This window comes from Gastrolobium bilobum, unplaced genomic scaffold, assembly GCF_033153095.1.
Source record: "Gastrolobium bilobum isolate Gb01-03AN ecotype WA unplaced genomic scaffold, APGP_CSIRO_Gbil_v1 utg11607, whole genome shotgun sequence".
NCBI classification, from domain to species: domain Eukaryota; kingdom Viridiplantae; phylum Streptophyta; class Magnoliopsida; order Fabales; family Fabaceae; genus Gastrolobium; species Gastrolobium bilobum.
Window position 1 is genome coordinate 30,504 of NW_026898683.1, and position 18,234 is coordinate 48,737.

Genomic DNA, 18,234 nt, shown 5'->3' on the forward strand with positions numbered 1-18,234 from the left:
GGATAATTAGTTATTGGCTCATGTGCCACGTACACCTCAATTTGTTATCTTCTCTCTCTTTTCTGTTAGCATACGTTTTACTGTTATAAAGAGCAATGCTCTCTGTACTCACTCACTAAGATCCAAGATAATGAAATTAGTTACTGATTATTCCAATATTTTCTCCATGAAACAAGAAAAACAAAATTGACAATAATTTAGACAAGGCAACAAGATAATAGGTTGATATTAGCTAGAAGATTTAAAAAAAACTCTTCAAATTTTCTTCATACACGATGAATAATAAGGATGAAAATAAAAGATTTATATTACATTATATTTCTTTTAAGTGTTAATATAGTTTAAATCAAAGGTTTAATAAAAATGAAGGCAACAATCGTCCATCCTACCCCTTTCTCGCTCCACTGCTAACTGTAACGTAATAATCTATAGAGAGAAAAGTGATTGTCATTTCAAATAACATAAAATTATATTATTTTTAATAAAATTATGTCATTTTGATATGTTTTTATATTTTTTACTTTTTTTGTTTCTAATTTTATAAAATATAATAATAAATACGTCAAAACAAAGTAATATCATTAAAATTAATACAAAATTATTTCATTTATAATAACGAACACTTCTCCCTAATCTATTTTGCAAGTTTAGCTTTCAGAAGTTCCATCCTCCTTGATTGTTCGCAATAAAAATAAAAATTATCATGTAACGACAATTTTAATCCTTGAAAATAGTACATTTTCCGGTGACATCATATCTATAGCCACCACATATTACCGTATCTATATGACTTTTTCATATCTATATATCACTTTCTACTACTCTCTCATTATATTACGTTTTCTTATTTTGATAACATTTTAAAAAGAAAAAAAAAACGAAAATCTACATAATTCGATCTGACATAGAAGGAAGCCTTCTGAAGAAGTTCAACCCCGGTGACGGCAACCGGTCACGGAAGATAGGGTGGCGGAAATAGTAAAACCCAGAAGCCATAGCCACCATCTTTGAAGGCACCAAATACAATATCATCGCCACAACCAAGCACATCAAAACAAACATCCCCGTCGCATGTGGATCCCTCCACGTCACCAGCGACTGCACGCGCTCTCCTTGCGTCGCAAAATCTCCCAACACCGTTTGCACACGCGCCCCCAGCACGCGCAACCTATCATACCTCGCACGCACTGCTTCATTTGATCTAGTGCTTGGCACTGCATCAAACTCCTCGTCCAGCTCCTCCACATCAACCACGTCAGCAAGCGAAATCTTAGGATCAAAATGCGGAAGTGGGTCCCGCGAACGAAGCCTATAGTTCAACCCACCAATCACGAAAACGTAAAATGCCAACGTGGGAATAATCAAATCAGGGAACCACACCAGCATAACTAACAACGCGTGGACCAAAATCGTGGCCGTTGTATTCTTCCATCCACGTGTATCCTCTATCCACCGTAGGATATCAATCACCCCAGACACCACGTTGATTATCCTGTACCAGTTAGCACGCACCTTCCGCATGCTGAAGTTGTTCGAATCAGCGTCCAGCATGTAAAACACAACCTCTTTTCTCAGCGGCGGTTCCGATCGAGAAAGATGTCCCGCCACCATTCTCACCGCCGTGTTCCGCAGCACTTCCTGGTGAACCACCCCCAACGGCTTTGTGTGGTGCATGAACGGCAACATTGGCTGAAAGTACACGTGGAGGAAGTCCAACCGTTGAGTTGTGCGAACAAATCTTATTGCCATCTCAATTTCACCCACTTTCTTTAATCCAGCACGTGTAAGGACAAGCAGCGGGTACGTATTTCTATACACCCGACCTGTTTGTAGCGTAGATATGCGTACACGTACCTTTCCTATACGAAAATCAGGTCTTGTGGTTGCGTTGTCCTTTTGGCTTTCAACTTCGAAGACTTGCCAGCTGTCAAACACTCCAATTGTTAAAACAGTGCAAGGATCAAACACCTTCCATGTGTACTGCTCATTCCACTTGGGCTCCAAGTTATCTGATACGGTTCGTGTACGTACCCATTTATTACCGTATTTGGCTACACAGTACGCATCCGTAGAGCTTTTGTTGTTTAATGTTTTCATCGGTACTAAGTTCTTGCAACCAATGATGCCAAGTTCGACCGTACCAACCGGTGGCTTCCAAAGTTGTCTTGCCGTGGGGCGGTAATCGCTGCACACGTGAGCTGCCTCGTCCATCACGTGATACCCACCGTCAAAGCATAACCGAAGGTGCACCCTTCCCTTATAGCTACCCTTCTCATTATTAGGGTCCTCGAAGGTGAACCAACGCGACGCAACGTTTCGTTCATCAACCCTTCTTTCAATTGCGGTTAGAGGTATTCTGAGTACACCCATTGTCACTGGTCCTTTTTGTTGTTTGTTTTCCAAAGTTAACACAAGGTGGTCATTCACATGCTCTGCAGTTACAAAGAGAAAATCTTCGTTCCAAGAAACGATACCGTTTCTAGTAGCGATTGGTTTTGATTTCAGCACCTGGAATCCGAGTTGGGCTCTGAGTTGAAACGACGCTTCCGTCATCGATGTTAACGGCATAATGTCCTGAGCTTCGAGAAGAGTGGCTCGGAGGTACCACAGCTTCGGTGACTGATACACCTTAGCTCTGGAGTTGACGTGGGCATACGTGTCGCTTTTCCATGCTTCTGAAAATGACTCATCAGCTTGTGTTCCAATCCACGTGGCAATCATGAGGTCACCGTGCTGGGCTCCACCACCTTCCAGCCTGTACCATTGTGGGGCAAGGGGACTATCAGGTGGGTCCCTCACAGGAATCTCATTCACGTCAAAACAAACTCCACCGAATAAGTTACCACCGTCCACGTCAGACATGAAGTCCCACACTGAGACCTCAAGAATGGAGGAAGAATCTGGTGCGTCGCGGCCGAAAGCAAACGTCTGGTTCCATTCGAATAACGTGGTCTTACGCGCTGGCTTGGACGTGACGTGGTGACCAGTAACCGCAATCTTAACCACCGGGTTTCCGTTAGTGGGTAGGTACCGCGCTTTGACCACGTGGACGAAGAGGTAATGCATCTTCTCAACGAGATCAAACGACGACCGTTCAATTAACATGCTATCCAACGATACTTCTGATGAAAAACTGGCCGTTGATGCAGTCCTTCTGATTGGCTGTGGACCGTTGATTCCGCTGAATCTTATTTCCGAATTTGACCTGGACACCGATGCTGCCATTGCTTCGACGTTCACATCAGGTCGCACCGGTGCTTCAGGTGGTAACGACTCCACCTGATCTGCATTTTCTTCAATTGGCGGTTGAGGCGGTTCCGGTTCTGATTCAGGTGGTGCCGGAGGTTCAGTGTTTTCAACTTCCGGTGGTGGTTCAGATGGTGGCGCCGGTGGTTCTTCTACTTTTTCAGGTGGTGGCTTTGTCTCTGTTTCTTGCTTCGGAACTGCATCATCTGGCTTCACTTCCTCCTCCGTCTGCGGCGGCGTTGGCGGCGGTGCTTGTTGTTCCGGTGGTGGTGGCGGTGGAACCTCCTCGTCTACGTAGTAAATTTTCAAGCCAATATCGCCTTGGATCATGCTGAACACGCTCTTCTTCCCCAACTTGTAATATATCAAAGCCTCTTCACCTTTTCGAACGAACTGCGTCGAACTGAGTCGAAGCAGACCCAGTGAGTTGTTCCTCCGGGTCGACCCGAAATTCCGCTCGTGGTTAACGCTGAGCTCCAGCGTGTCGCCGAAAATGTCAGAGTGCGCGCCCACGTTAAACGACAGCGTTTCGTTCCAGACCGGATTTAGGTCACGAACCGCGGTTCGAGTTCTCTTCCGCTGGCCGTAGAAATCAACCACCACGTAGGGACTAGAACTTCCGTGGCCATCTTTGGGCACAAGGTTCTGAGCGCCCACAACCTCCACGATGAGTTTTCGAACGGTTACCATTTTGTGGTTTCTGGTTTTTTCTTCCACCACCAAATGATATGGGTTTAGGTATTGCTGTGGGTTTAGTTAAGTGAGACACTTATATAATTTGAGAATAACGTAGAAAAGAAGGCATGTATTCCGCTTTTTTTTAAAAAAAAATATCAACGGGTGTTCGAAATTTCCAATTTTCGGGTGTGACTCAATTACAATTTTCAGGAATTGAATTTGTTTTTTGTTTTTTTTAGAATCTAATCCTAGAATTTAACTTAAATATCATTAGCTGTGGCGAATTGAAAGTCGTCATTCATTCTTAAATTTTAATTTTATTATTATTATTATATTAATGCTAATAATTAACACCACCTTAAGAACATATGTAATAGTGTTAATTTGAGAATAACGTAGAAAAGAAGGCATGTATTCTCTTTTTTCTTAAAAAAATAAATATTAAATTAATAATTCTTGGGTTGCGGTATTTTTATTTTTAATAAAGAGAAAAACAAATATCATGTTGTAGGACAATACTCTTGTCACGCTATAGAGACAATAAGTGTGGGGTCCACCATGTTTAAAATAAAAAAAAGGAAAAAATACAACACAAATATCGATATATATGTAGAAAGCTTTACATAATATGACAACTGCAAGACTCTTTAATAAAATATATTTTTCGCTAATAATTTCTTAAAAATAATTTATAAAATTAAAATACTATAGTGGAATTCTAAGTTGTAATGGTTAGAATTAGAATATAGAAATGTGGAGTGGAAGACAGACACAGGGGTGCCTATCTTGATCTTCAAGTAACTTTAGGCTATGAAGCTTTGTGGGTCGGTTTGTCAGTCCAATTCCATTATTATTTTCTTTTGCTTTGCAACTTAGGATAGAATAGGTTTTCTTTCTTCTTCTTTTCTTTTTTATGTTGTGTTTTTTTCTTAGTAGGGAAGATTCTTTGTCAAACTTAGCATTTGCTTTTTGGCCATCCCCTTGACTTAAAGGGTTCTAATAAAATGACATTGGGCGGAGGGCAAGAAATGGAGATGAGGAATGAAGGCTTTTCTTCCAAAGGGAATGGCTTTTGTGTCACCGACCCTAAGGTTCTCGTCACTGGATACTGCTTTATGTATAATTATTGGTAATTTTGACAAAGATATGACACTACCTGCACCTTTTCACACATTTCTAGGAATCCTTAATTCTTGATCTGATCTATTGCAGCTACTGTTGTTGTGCTTTGTATGTGAAAGTGGGATGTAAGTGAGAGGTTTTATGTAATCAACTTAAATAAAAATTGGGAAATATATTTATTATATTTTATAAGATAATTTTATCTTACATAATATAAAAAATGAATGGATCTATTAAGAAAAAAAAAGGAAAAAAATAAATCAGCTTCACTCACTTTTTGTGTATGAGTGCGAGACATTTTTCCAATAAAAATTTGATACCAATTAGCTAGTAAACTAGTTATATTCGTTTTCGAGCCTAAGAAGATAAGGTCCAATGCTGCTTGCTACATAGAAATAATTTTATTAGTTCAGAGTGTAAATGACGGAAAAGTTGTAAAACAAACCCACGTCCAGTTATCTTATAAACACAACACTAATTAAAAACAAAAAACAATACAAATCACATGCAAGAACATGAAAAAGAAAAAGATATTTTTTAAAAGAAAATAACAAAGAATGTAGAAGACACAAGAGAATATGTGATTACGCCCGACCGAAGAAAAATCAACGATATCTTCCCTTGAATGTAGAAGACTCAAGAGAATATGCGACTACATATCGAGCTTGTTTGGATCCTCTTATTTTTAAGCTAGAAGCTACTTATAAGCTAAAGTTAAAAAAAAGAGCTTAAAAAAAGAAGCTAAAAGCTGTTTGGAAATTACATAAAAAATTTAGCTTAAAAATTAGTTAAAGCACATATTTCAAGAAAATTATTTCTCTCTCTATCTTTATCACTCTTCATTTTAAAAAAAACACACAATTCAAGAAAAACAGATAAGAGCTTAAAAAAAAACTCCTCCTAGGAGCTTTTAATTTGCAGCTTTTTTCTTCATTATAAAAAAAAGAACTTTTCGTTATAAGAGCTTTTTTCAAAACCTGTTTGGCCTAGCTTATGCTTATAAGTAGCTTCTAGCTTAAAAATAAGAGGATCCAAACAGGCTCATATGGTCGACAATAAATTGGAAGAATTTTTGCCCACTTTAAACTTTTGAGGGCTTCCAAAAAATTGTTAGATCGTGCCTGTTCACGACACATAGTAGGAATATTAATTGATGCATTTAGAGTTGCGCAATTACACATGGCTTAACCAAATAAGGGATTGGTTTAAGAAGTTTGGAGTCAAATCATGACTTGCATGTTCAAAGAAGTAATAATTTGAGATCTAATAAATTATAATCAAATTTAAGTTCAAATGAAGCAACATATTTGATTCTAATCTGATCCGTAAAGAAAAAAGGAAAATAACAAATTTAGTGTAATTTGAAATATAAGATTTACAATTTGTGTTGATTGATATAGTTATAAATAATTATCTTTATTTTTAGAAATTTTCTTATGTTTAGAAGGTAGTTATCATTATAGTTATTTTTTAAAATTTTCATTATTATTATTATTTTAATTTTTAAATTAAGTTATAAACGGTCTATAAAGGGTGCTTAAGAACCTTATTGTAGGAGTTGAATATTTGTCATTTTGATAATAAAAATTCAGAATCGTATGATTTTTCTTTTACAAAATTCCAACTTTTTGTTTAGCAATTTTTCTATTCGCTTTCGACATTATTTGGTATCAGAACACTGAGTTTCCTCCAACCAGTGACTAAACAAAATCATAGAGATTGCAGATGGTGGAGTCGTGATGGTAAGGGACATAGATTTGTTTCTAAAGAAGGCAGACATGCATGTGATATTTAGCATACACGGCGGAAGACTTTATTTGAAAAAGAAATAAAGCGTCTTATAAAAATACGAGTAAACTTTTTCCAAAATATTTTATAAAAATATTTCTAAAAACATTCACGTGAGATACTGCGAAAGCATAAATCTAAAACATACATCTACTAATTAATTCCATTAACCAGTATTAGTGGTCATTGACCATCCGGATATAACATCAAGTGTCATTCCTGACGGAGTCTCACAGACAGGATAACAGCTGTATTTCGAATAACTGGAAACATGGTCCCACACATACAGTTGACCTGCTAATTATAATTTAAACAGACAGCTCGCAAGTCCCACACGGACTGCGATCCCCTCTCGGGTCAATACAAACAATAAAACTCCATATCCAAAATAACTGAAACACATACATCAAGTCTATATTAATTCTAAAATATAAAAGCATCAGTAAATAATCGATGGCTCTCAGTATACAATCTTGAGCATAAATAAATACATGACATAAATCTCCACATAGGATAATTAGGCCTGTTAACAAATCTACATGCCATCATAAAGTCTAAACATAATATAAAATAATCAGTTGCATCATCAACTACTCCAATGTGTGGCCTTGCCCCTAGACGCATCACCGCTACTCTGGGTACCTGAAATGATGTCCCCAAATGAGGTGAGATAACAACATCTCAGTAAGCTCAAGGTTCATAGAGGATCCTATAATCCCCTGGGTCAGATATAAAGCATAGGCAGTCTAGATTACACATGAGTAGATGACAAGTCAGATATAAAGCATATAATACAAGCATACAACATAAACATAGCATCATCATATCATCCTTGTGTAACCCTAGGGTCAAAGCCATAGACGGTTACACATGTGTGACTCCAAGATCAAGCCATAGACAATCAACACAACCTCAGTATGAAATAGCTCCCAGAGTCAAGTCATAGACAACCTACATACCATAATCACTGGCCAGGATTCTCATAACATATATCATCAGTGCATCATCATAATATCAATAATCAGATAACATCTATATGAATGTGAGTGAATGCACATAAATGTCATACCACATACTTTCATACAATACAACCATAATGCCCACCATCATGGTAGGGCCACAAGAGAGAGGATGCAACTAGAACTAGGAGCTTACCTCAGGGAGTTTAGCACAAGCCCACACTCCAATATAATACGTATGCTTCAATACAATCCTCAAGTGCAAGGTTCTCTAGGCACACCTAGAGTAGGTGATAAACCCTTGGTTTACCATGTTTTTAGGCTTAGTTATGTTTGATATATATCATGAATTGCATGGGAATTAGGGTTTTATACTGTAAAGTCACAATAATTGAATATCTTGCTAACATGTTATCATAATTCTTATTTTAAGGGATTTTTGACACCTATTATGGCTCTTTGGAACCAAAAGAAGACATCAAGTTGAGTTAGAGCCTCAAGGAAGCAAGATTTCAAGTGTGTACCAGCTGTAAGAGGAAGTTTTTGGCGCCGTTGCCGGGGATCGAATTCTTCAACATTAGAAGTAACTAATTAACATTTAGATTGGACGTTTTAATTTTCTGCACTTTATACATTCTTCAAAAATATTTTTCTGCATCAATTTTCTGCATATTTATTTTTCTGCATTCTTTGTTTGTTTATTTTATTATTTTTTCTGTTTTTCTGTTTTGTCTTTTTTCTATTTTTCTGCACATCTTTTCAATCTTAGTTTATACGAGGTACTCTTAACCTGCGAATCTTGCAGTTTGATCCTGAGATAGAAAAGACAGAAAGAAAACTTAAGAAAGACGCAAAAGCAAAGAGAGCGAAGGAAACAAAGGCATCAACTTCGACGGAACCAAAGGAGGAACCTAAGGAGGAACCTATGGCAGAAAATAATCAACTCGCTCCAAGGACCTTGGGAGATTATATGACTCCAGCCCGAGTTCCACAGACGGAAAGCATTGTTAGACCAAACATAGAGGCTAACAACTTTGAATTGAAGTTGGTACTGCTGCAACTGATTCAAAAAGAACAGTTCGCTGGAGGAAGCACGGAGAACCCCTATAGTCATCTTGATAACTTCTTACTTTATTGTGATACATTAAAAGTAAATGGAGTTCCTCGTGATGCTATATTGCTCAAGCTATTTCCATGCTCACTGAAGGATGAAGCAAGAGATTGGCTGCAGTCTCTACCTGAAGGAAGCATAACCAATTGGGATGACTTAGCAAGAAAATTCTTGGCCAGATTTTTCTCAGCCTCAAAGATGGCAAGACTCAAGGCGGAGATCACTGCTTTTGAACAAAAAGACAACGAATCTTTGTACGAGGCTTGGGAACGATTCAAGGGATCACTCAGGAAGTGTCCTCAACATGGAATTGAAGCATGGGAGAAGGCAAAAATCTTTTTCTAAGGGATGACATCCAGCACAAGAACACTGGTGAATGCTGCTGCAGGAGGCTCCCTGAAAACAAAAACTCCAGAGGAAGCGCTGGAATTACTGGAATCTCTAGCTTCTCAGGAATTTGACAATGCCCCTGCCCCAGTTGCACCAAGAAGAGCAGGAATTATGAAGCTTGACGGCTATGATGCATTCTTAGCTCAAAATGAACAAATGCTACAAATGCACAAGAAACCTCAAGAACAATTAGATGCTCTTAATAAAAAGTTTAATCTTTCTCAAGTTTCTTCTGTTAATAATTCTAATATTAAATGTGGTATTTGTGAAGAGGCTCATGCAACTGAGGATTGTGAATACATAAGAGCAGCGGAAAAGCCACCAGCAGAGGTCAATGGACTCTGGTATGATCAGAAGAATCAGAATCAACATCCAGGGTTGAGTCACAAATCCAACCATCAGCTCAATCCTCCCCTTCCAGTGCAACCACATACCCCACAACAAAGTAACACTTCTGAGTGGGAGAAAGCTTTTGCACAGTTATGCAAGACCAATTCTGATTATGTTCAAGGTGCAAATGCTTTCAGAGAGGACATATCTGCTTTCATGCAAGAGACTAGAGCAGCACACCGGAATCAAGAAGCCTCCATAGGAAATCTGGAAATTCAGATTAGCCAGTTGTCGAAGCAATTTTCTAAGAGAGCTCAGGGTAATTTTCCAAGCAACACAGTAGTCAATCCAAGGGAGCATTGCAATGTTATCACTACTAGGAGTGGGACAATGATTTAGCCTATAGAGGAGAAACCCAAAGAAAAGAAGAAGGATGAAGAAGAATCAGATGAAGAAAAGAAGGAAGAAAAGGAAAAGGATACAATTGAAGTTGACAAAAGCAATCCTGAAAAAGCCGAAAAGAAACTATTCAAGTGGGAGAAGAAGAAAGCTCTAGAAAGACAGAAGAAGCCATTAGGTCTCTTCCCATATGCTCGAATCCCTTATCCTCAAAGATTAAAGAAAGAGATTCAGAAGCAGCAATATTCAAAGTTTCTAGACATATTCAGGAGGTTGCAGATCAACATTCTTTTTGCTGAAGCCTTAGAGAACATGCTCAACTATGCAAGGTTCATGAAGGATCTATTATCAAGGAAGCGTAAGTTGCAGGAATATGAGATGGTGAATCCGGCGGAGGAATGTAATGCTATCATCCAAAAGAAGTTACCTACCAAAGTCAAGGATCCAAGGAGCTTCAGCATTCCATGCATTATAGGCAAAGTGAAAGTGGACAATGTTTTATGTGATCTTGGAGCTAGCATCAATGTCATGCCACTCTCCATGATGAAGAAGCTGGGGATTACTGAAGTGAAGCCCACAAAAACGATAGTGCAACTGGCTGACCGCTCTTCAAAGCAAGTTTATGGCATCATTGAGGACATATTGGTCAAGGTAGACAAATTCATCATTCCTGTTGATTTTGTCATCCTTGACATTGAAGAAGATACCATAATTCCTATGATTTTTGGAAGACCCTTCTTGGCAACTTCAGGAGCACTGATTGATGTACTTAAAGGTGAGTTGATCTTACGGGTAGACGGAGAGCAAGCAATTTTCAAATTCTTTGACACAGAAGTCCCCTCATCCGTAGCTCAACCGGAAGATCAAGTCTACTATATTGGTGAAAAGAAAGGTGAAGAAGAACACAATGAGGAGTCTTCTCAAGAAAGTAAGCCAAAAGTTAAGATGGAAAAGCCGAGGAGCAAGGGAAAGCATATAAATACCAAATTCAAAGTTCTTGAGGCTACTCCATCTCACTTATATGCACAAGAGCACTATGGGAGGACACACTTTCTGGATGATGGAGCTTGGTCATCACCAAGCTTATGCTTTGAGCCACCATGATCATAAGTCAGGTACGTCAGGCTCGTGACGTAAAACAAGTGCTAGGGGGAGGCAACCCACCATTTTACTATTTTTAGTTTTGATTAATGTTATTTTTTTACTTTTTTTTCAATTAAGAAAAATACAAAAAGATAGGAGAAGGTGTTGAGACTAATGTCTGTCATTGAATGAATTTTACAGGTGAAGAAAAAGGAACAAACAACAAGAGAAAGTAACTAGTTGTTTTATTTCTCACGCGATTTCTTTGTAGATTTAAATCTGTTGCTGAGGACAGCAATACTTAAATCTGGGAATGGGGAACGCGTGGTTCATCTAAGCACAATTGAGTAAGCTGGAAGAACTTCATGAGCATACACAGAATATCCGGCTAAAACAGGGAACTATCTCAAATCCCTTCTCCTTTGCTTTAGCTTATTTATTTTTATTCTTGCATTTTAAATGTTTTTTTCATGTTTAATTAGATAATTTTAATTGTTTTTGTTGAAAAACCCCAAGCCAAAAAATTTTGTGAAAATTCTGAATTTTTTTAAAGTTTCTTAGTGTTAATTGGAAAAATGGCGGGAAATTGAAATTAGTAATTGATTCAGAGCATGATGATGCACTTATACAATTCTTTTATGAGCATCATTGCAAATGAGTGACATGGTTCATCTAATATATTGTTTTATATTGAAGTTGTTTTGAGAAAAAGAACAGGATAATTACTGTGCATTCATAGCAGTAAGATTTCGAGCCTATACAGAAAATTTTTATTGAGTGTGCATTCTACTGATGAAAGACTCTAGAACTTGCTTTGTTTCTGGCTTGAATTAGTATGTGATTTATTCTATAGATATGATGGAAGCATGTTCTTTCTTTAAACTAGATGGCCAAATAGCCAACCATTATTGTTATTCCTTAGTTAACCACTTTGACCCTAGGCCTGTTTATTCTTTGAAAACCTATGAATTGAATAAGCCATTATCCATACACTCCTCACCTTAATTGAGATTGAATTTCAGATTGAGGACAAGTGCTCATTGATTGAATATATGAATAATGATGTGTGGAAGTACAGGGAAGAAAGGCAAAAGCCAAGTAAGGTTGGTTGGAAGGAAAAAGTAAAACAAAAAGAAAGAAGAGTAGTCTGAGAAAAGAAAAGGACAAATAAGAGAAAAAGTCCAAGAAAAAAAGAAGTGAAGAAGAACGAACGACAAGAAAAAGAAAGTTGTTGACAAATTGGAACCAATTACATCCATTCCTCTTCAAAATCTGGATTTTAATATTAGAGCCCTTTCTCCAAATTTTCCTTCCCCTCCAGCCAGGCCAAGTTACAACCTGAATAAAGACCTCTTGATCTGTTGAATACTTTATTATTACTGTGGAGAGCTAGAATATAAGCAAGCCTGTGGTAGTCTGATTCAGTGGGATATGAGTGAAACACCAACCCTCTAAACAGTTGAGCGTGAGTGAATTGTAAACCTAGTGAGGGAGTGTCTCAGGAAGTTTTCCCTATTCTTGATCTTAAGGAATTTCATTAAAAGTTTCTACTGATGGATTATTGATCTTAATGGTATGATGTATCATCCTTTTCTTAAGTCTGAATGCTTTGTAGTCATTTCTCTGATTAAATCCTGCTTATGAATTCCATGCAATTAAAAATCTTGATTGATTCCACTAAGTTTATTCTAGTGCATTGCTGAGGACAGCAATGTTCAAATCTGGGAATGGTTGATAAACCCTTGGTTTACCATGTTTTTAGGCTTAATTATGTTTGATATATATCATGAATTGCATGGGAATTAGGGTTTTATACTGTAAAGTCACAATAATTGAATATCTTGCTAACATGTTATCATAATTCTTATTTTAAGGGATTTTTGACACCTATTATGGCTCTTTGGAACCAAAAGAAGACATCAAGTTGAGTTGGAGTCTCAAGGAAGCAAGATTTCAAGTGTGTACCAGCTGTAAGAGGACGTTTTGGCATCCATGAATCATGTTTAAACGCTCAAGATGAAGAAAACACCAAAATCCACTAGAGGAGAGCGTTTTAGTGCCCAACAGAGCGCTAAAACGCCCTGACAACATCAATTTCCCTTCGAAGAGCACATTTTAGCGTGCAACAGGACGCCAAAACGCCCAGAGGCAGACAACAATACACATCAAGCACGTTTTAGCGCGCAAACAACACGCTAAAATGTCCATACGCGGTCAAAGCAACTCCAGGAAAAGATTTGATCAAGATATGCAGCAGGATTCTATAAGATACAAGGAAGAAACACATCAACTTTGATTGAGATAAGATATAACTCCAATAAGAAGATGTGATAGAAGATCACAACAAGATTTAAAAGCTCAAAATCGTCAACCAATGTCCAAGATATCAAGTGCAAAAAGGAAACAAAGATGAAATCAACCACAAATCTGATATGGATTCATTGGAGATTTAATGAAGAATACAACCCCAAAAAACTATAAATAAAGAGCTTGGGGTCAAGACCAAGACACCAATTCAGAAACCAATTGACAATTCCAGAGCATTACACCAAGACTGAAGGAGGAATCCTGTTACGGAGCGCTGGAACACTGAGGAACCAAGTCAACATCACACCAATAGAGGCTTGGGGTTCTCTTTTCTTTATTATTTCTTTTCAATTCAATATGCTAGAGTAGTCTTTTATGTAGTTAAGGGTATATGGAACCCAATTGAATCTTTATGCTTATGAATTAAATTGTCTCTGAATCCTGTTCTTTTTATAATTGAATAAATTATCCGTCTTTAATGCTTTCTATGAGTTTGTTCCTTATAGAATGATTTTGGGGAATTGTATGACAATAGGGATGTTGGTGCATGAACCTTGACTTGATAATTTATCATAATCCTTGTGATCTAGGAATAGGAATAGGAATAGACATAGGGTAATTATGCAATCTTGAAATTCTTGATCTTAATGCATGTTTTCTTGGGGAATAATCGGGGAACTAGAGTTCTTTCAAGATTACATAGATTTATGGTAATAAGGAATTGAGCCGTAATTAACTCAGATATAATTGATTGGCAATATATTAAGAAACAGATTCTTGGTCATTTATTTCATAACATATTAAGGATATTGGGGGAAGTCGAAACCTTAACTACGCTTGTTTTAAATCTTAATCAAACATCATGTTCACTCATCCTTTTAATTCTGAATTTTCATATTGCATGCCTTGTTTTTAAATTTAAGTTCTTTGAACCACAACTCTTTTCATCTAAATTCTCTCAAACCAAACCTTTGATTGTCCAACTAAAACGCAATTAGCGAACTGGTGCTTGAAAATTTTGATTCTCGTGGGAACGATCTCGTACTCCGGTACACTTTATTACTTTCACGATCGGTGCACTTGCCGAGTCGCTAACAGTAGGAATCATTCATATCATTAATTACATATTAATTAATCAAGTCATATCCACGACTTAATCATTTAATGATTCCACTTTTCATACTCATATGTCAATAATATGTCCATTACAAGTCTAAACCAATTGTTACTTATTACATATTTTAGTGCGTTATTACAAACCACCTCAATCTTCAATTACTTACATAGCTTAGAATCACATGCAAGGCTCACTTAGGTAACTTAGATTATTTTCAACTCCTCCAAGCCATATATTTGATTATTATAAGTTACTAAGGGTTCCCATAAGCCCAATTAGCCTAAATATCACTTTTACGGTTTTTCCACAACTGTACATGCTTCTATTTTCTAGTCACTGTGCGCAACTCACTTGTTATAAAATTCTCATATTTTAGTATTTTATTCTATACTCAATTACCTTTCCAAAAAGGTATCACATGCCTCATTTGGAGTTTTCTATCTCCGGTTATCACCATTTGAAGTTTCAAAATCAAAGCTGTTTGCCAACTCCGAACAGAGCCCTAAACGTCCTTTACCATTTCTTCTATTCTAGAAAATCTACTAAACTAATTGCTCTCAAATTTTTATGCAGATAACTAGACAGCTTCAGCTTTAATTATACATATTATGCTTCTAATTTGAGTAAGAACAGAGGGAGAAACAATTCGTGGAAGTTGCAGCCATGTACAGCCCCTGCACATGGCCTCCTAGGGCAGTCCTTACTCAAACGAACATACAAAATGGTATATATCTTCAATTGTTACCAAATTTTGACACTATATTGCTAACATCTCAAGCTTAAAAATGATATATGGCACAAATTTATATGATCTCTTTGGAGGGAGATATTCTCTCCCCAAATTAGCCTAAAAATTGGTTATTTAGCTCTAAATGTGTTTACTTAACAAACCTTAATGGGATAGGATATTGTGACAACCAAATAATGTTACTACCACATCTTAACTGTTGATTTCCGTCAATCAACAGTTATCATTTATTGCGAATTAATAATTAATTAATGAGTTTGATTTGAAAAATGATAACCGTTGATTGACGGAAATCAACGGTTAAGATGTGGTAGTAACATTGGTAGTAACATTATTTGGTTGTCACAATATCCTATCCCAACCTTAATTAATTTTGTTTATCAACCCTAATTCACCTTAATTCTTGGATTTTTTTTTTCTATTATTAGGTCACATTATGACATCCTCTCAGTCACATTATGTCATGATACTTAAAGTTCACTAATTGCTTGATTAGTGCACCTAAACCCTACTTAAATCCAATTTAGAGTTTAAACATTAATTAGTGTATATATTATGCATATTCCACTTCACTTAACCACTAAATTAATGTCCTAATTAGGTCTTAATATTAATTTTAACATAGTGACCTTATCTTAAGCATACATGGCCGAATCATTAGTGTGCTAATTAGGGGTTTTAAGCTTGTTTCTTTGTCCTTTCTTTAGTTAATTAATCCTTACCCTTAATTAATCCACTAATTCATAATTGCATTAATTTTAACACAACTAAACCCTTATATACTTAAGGGGGCAGATTTGCTTAGTTAGGTTAATTAGGATTTTAACCCACCTAAATAGTCTTTCTTATCATTTTTCCAGACTTAACAACTTCATAACATTTTTTTGTCATCAAACCCTATTTATCCATGACATGGCCGAGTTACATATAGGTCATTTTAGGGTTCATGTTCATCATTTTACATGAACTCCACTCAAAGGTCCAAAGGTGGCACCTTTACTCATCAAATCCATTATTTCATGGTTCAAAATACACACTCCCTCAAGGATAATCATCAAACCATGACATTATAAAAATTTAAACAATATTCCCCCTATGATCAAGTCAAAACCGAGGCATCCCAAGACAAAAAGGAAGGCTTTTTGGTTCATATTTCACAAATGGAAGCTTACATCTCCAAGCTCCCTCTTTTAGCTCAAAGCTCCACCTTTTTCCACCAAGAACACTCCTTTAAGCAAGAACACACCTTCATGAACATGCTCAAGAGTTAGAGCTCAAGAACATAAGAGAAAAAAAATGAGGTTTTTCAAGAAAAACTTAGGAGAACTTACACTAAAATCAAAGGAACCAAGCAAGCAAGTATGGTTCTTCAAGAGAGCTTAATAACACAATTCCATGGCCTTCAATCTTCTTAACTTTAATATTTTTTGTCTAATTATGACTCGTTAGGCATATATTGGTCTTTATTTCCATTTTCTCATCCTTTTCCCGTTCTGGGATTCTATCGGCTGCTCCTACAGAAGTACAAAATACCTGGCAGAAGTGACTTTTCAAAAATACCACAATATGGGTATCAATATTCATCAAATCATATCCTAACCTCATTGATGATGTTTATATCGTTAGATTAACTCTCTAACTATAATTTGTTCACTTGAAGCTATTCTACTGACTGTTACTACGTCAACAGCCAAAATTAACAGATGAAAATTTATCTGTGCATAATACCCTCAATATGGGTATCAAAATTCTTAGAATTTCATCCTCATTTCATTTATGACCATAAGGTCCTCATTATAACCCTCTAATTTAAATTTTTCCTCTTTTAAAAACATTTTAAATTATTTTATATTAAAATTGTCATTAACTCATTTTCGTGAAAATGGTGTAGCTTTTATTGCAGTTCAATTTTTGAATACAACAAAATCCCACTACCTAAACCTTAGTAAATGTTGGGCCTATTCATTTCTTTGTGTTCAAGAAAGACCTTTATTCCATTGAATGATGCTTCTCAACTAATGCAATGAGTTTTTGTATAAATAGGGAAGTGTTGTTTCTTCTTCTTTTTTTTTGGCTTGCCTGCGCTTTTTTTCTTCTTTCGTTTGTGTAGGGGTTGTTCTATTGGTATCATTTTCGGTTTCTTTATTAACAAACATTGTGAATTCGTTTTCATTTATTTATACTAATACTCATTTATTCATTTTATAGGACAAAAGGTTTCATGCTACTGTGAATCGTTATTTACGTATTCAGCGTCTTTCATGCTGTTTGAGGGAGATTCTGTTGCTCTGCTGTGAAGGGTTCAATTTATTTATGCTTGCATCAATCCAATAGGGTTTGTGAAATTGTTTGTGTTACATTATTGAGTTTTCGTGGTGTTACATTGAGGTTTCGTGGTGTTATTAAATTTCTGATGACATATTTTTGATTACATCTTTTTGTAGGGTTATCTTTTGGAGCAATATCGTGAAAAACACGTATATTTTGAATATGAATCCAGTGCGTTTATAGTCGAATCTGCAATAAATGCGAAATTGTTGCTTATCTCTTTGTCTTTGTTAAAACCTTCGGTGAATTGCAATGATGCTGACGAAGATGGTTTTATGTCTTCTTTTGTCCCTACTACAAAAAATACACGAGCTCTTGAAGTTTTAGGTCTTTATGTTGTACATGGATGCGCTTTGCTGCTGAAAGGGAATGTGTAACTGATGGAGAAATTTCACGATTACATCTCATATATGAATTTGACATTTTGTTAAACAGTGTTTCATCATTGTGTTGTCTTTAGGGTTCTTATTTTCTGTACCCTGTAAATAATTATTATTTCCTCTTCACATTGTAATTGTCTTGATTAACAATATCAAATTCATATATCTAAAGTGCTATTGATGTGGATTTTTTTTATTTTATTAAATCAATGTTGTGTAAATGAACAAGGTTATCACTGTATTAAAGT

The 18,234-nt window shown here is 36.4% G+C and overlaps 1 protein-coding gene and 1 non-coding gene across 2 annotated transcripts; both read right to left on the reverse strand.

Moving 5' to 3' along the window:
- Positions 1-770: 770 nt before the first annotated feature.
- Positions 771-3,936, reverse strand: LOC133318299 (multiple C2 domain and transmembrane region protein 16). Its single transcript, XM_061520290.1, has one exon. The coding sequence runs from the start codon at positions 3,934-3,936 to the stop codon at positions 886-888; it is 3,051 nt and encodes a 1,016-aa protein (XP_061376274.1). The 3' UTR covers positions 771-885.
- Positions 3,937-9,108: 5,172 nt separating this feature from the next.
- On the reverse strand, positions 9,109-9,215 carry LOC133318315 (small nucleolar RNA R71). The gene has a single exon (XR_009752456.1). It is a non-coding gene; the product is annotated as a small nucleolar RNA R71 (small nucleolar RNA).
- Between the last annotated feature and the right edge of the window lie 9,019 nt (positions 9,216-18,234).

Excerpts from the sequence above, each read along its gene's own strand:
- LOC133318299 (XM_061520290.1), bottom strand. The coding sequence starts at position 3,936 with ATGGTAACCGTTCGAAAACTCATCGTGGAGGTTGTGGGCGCTCAGAAC.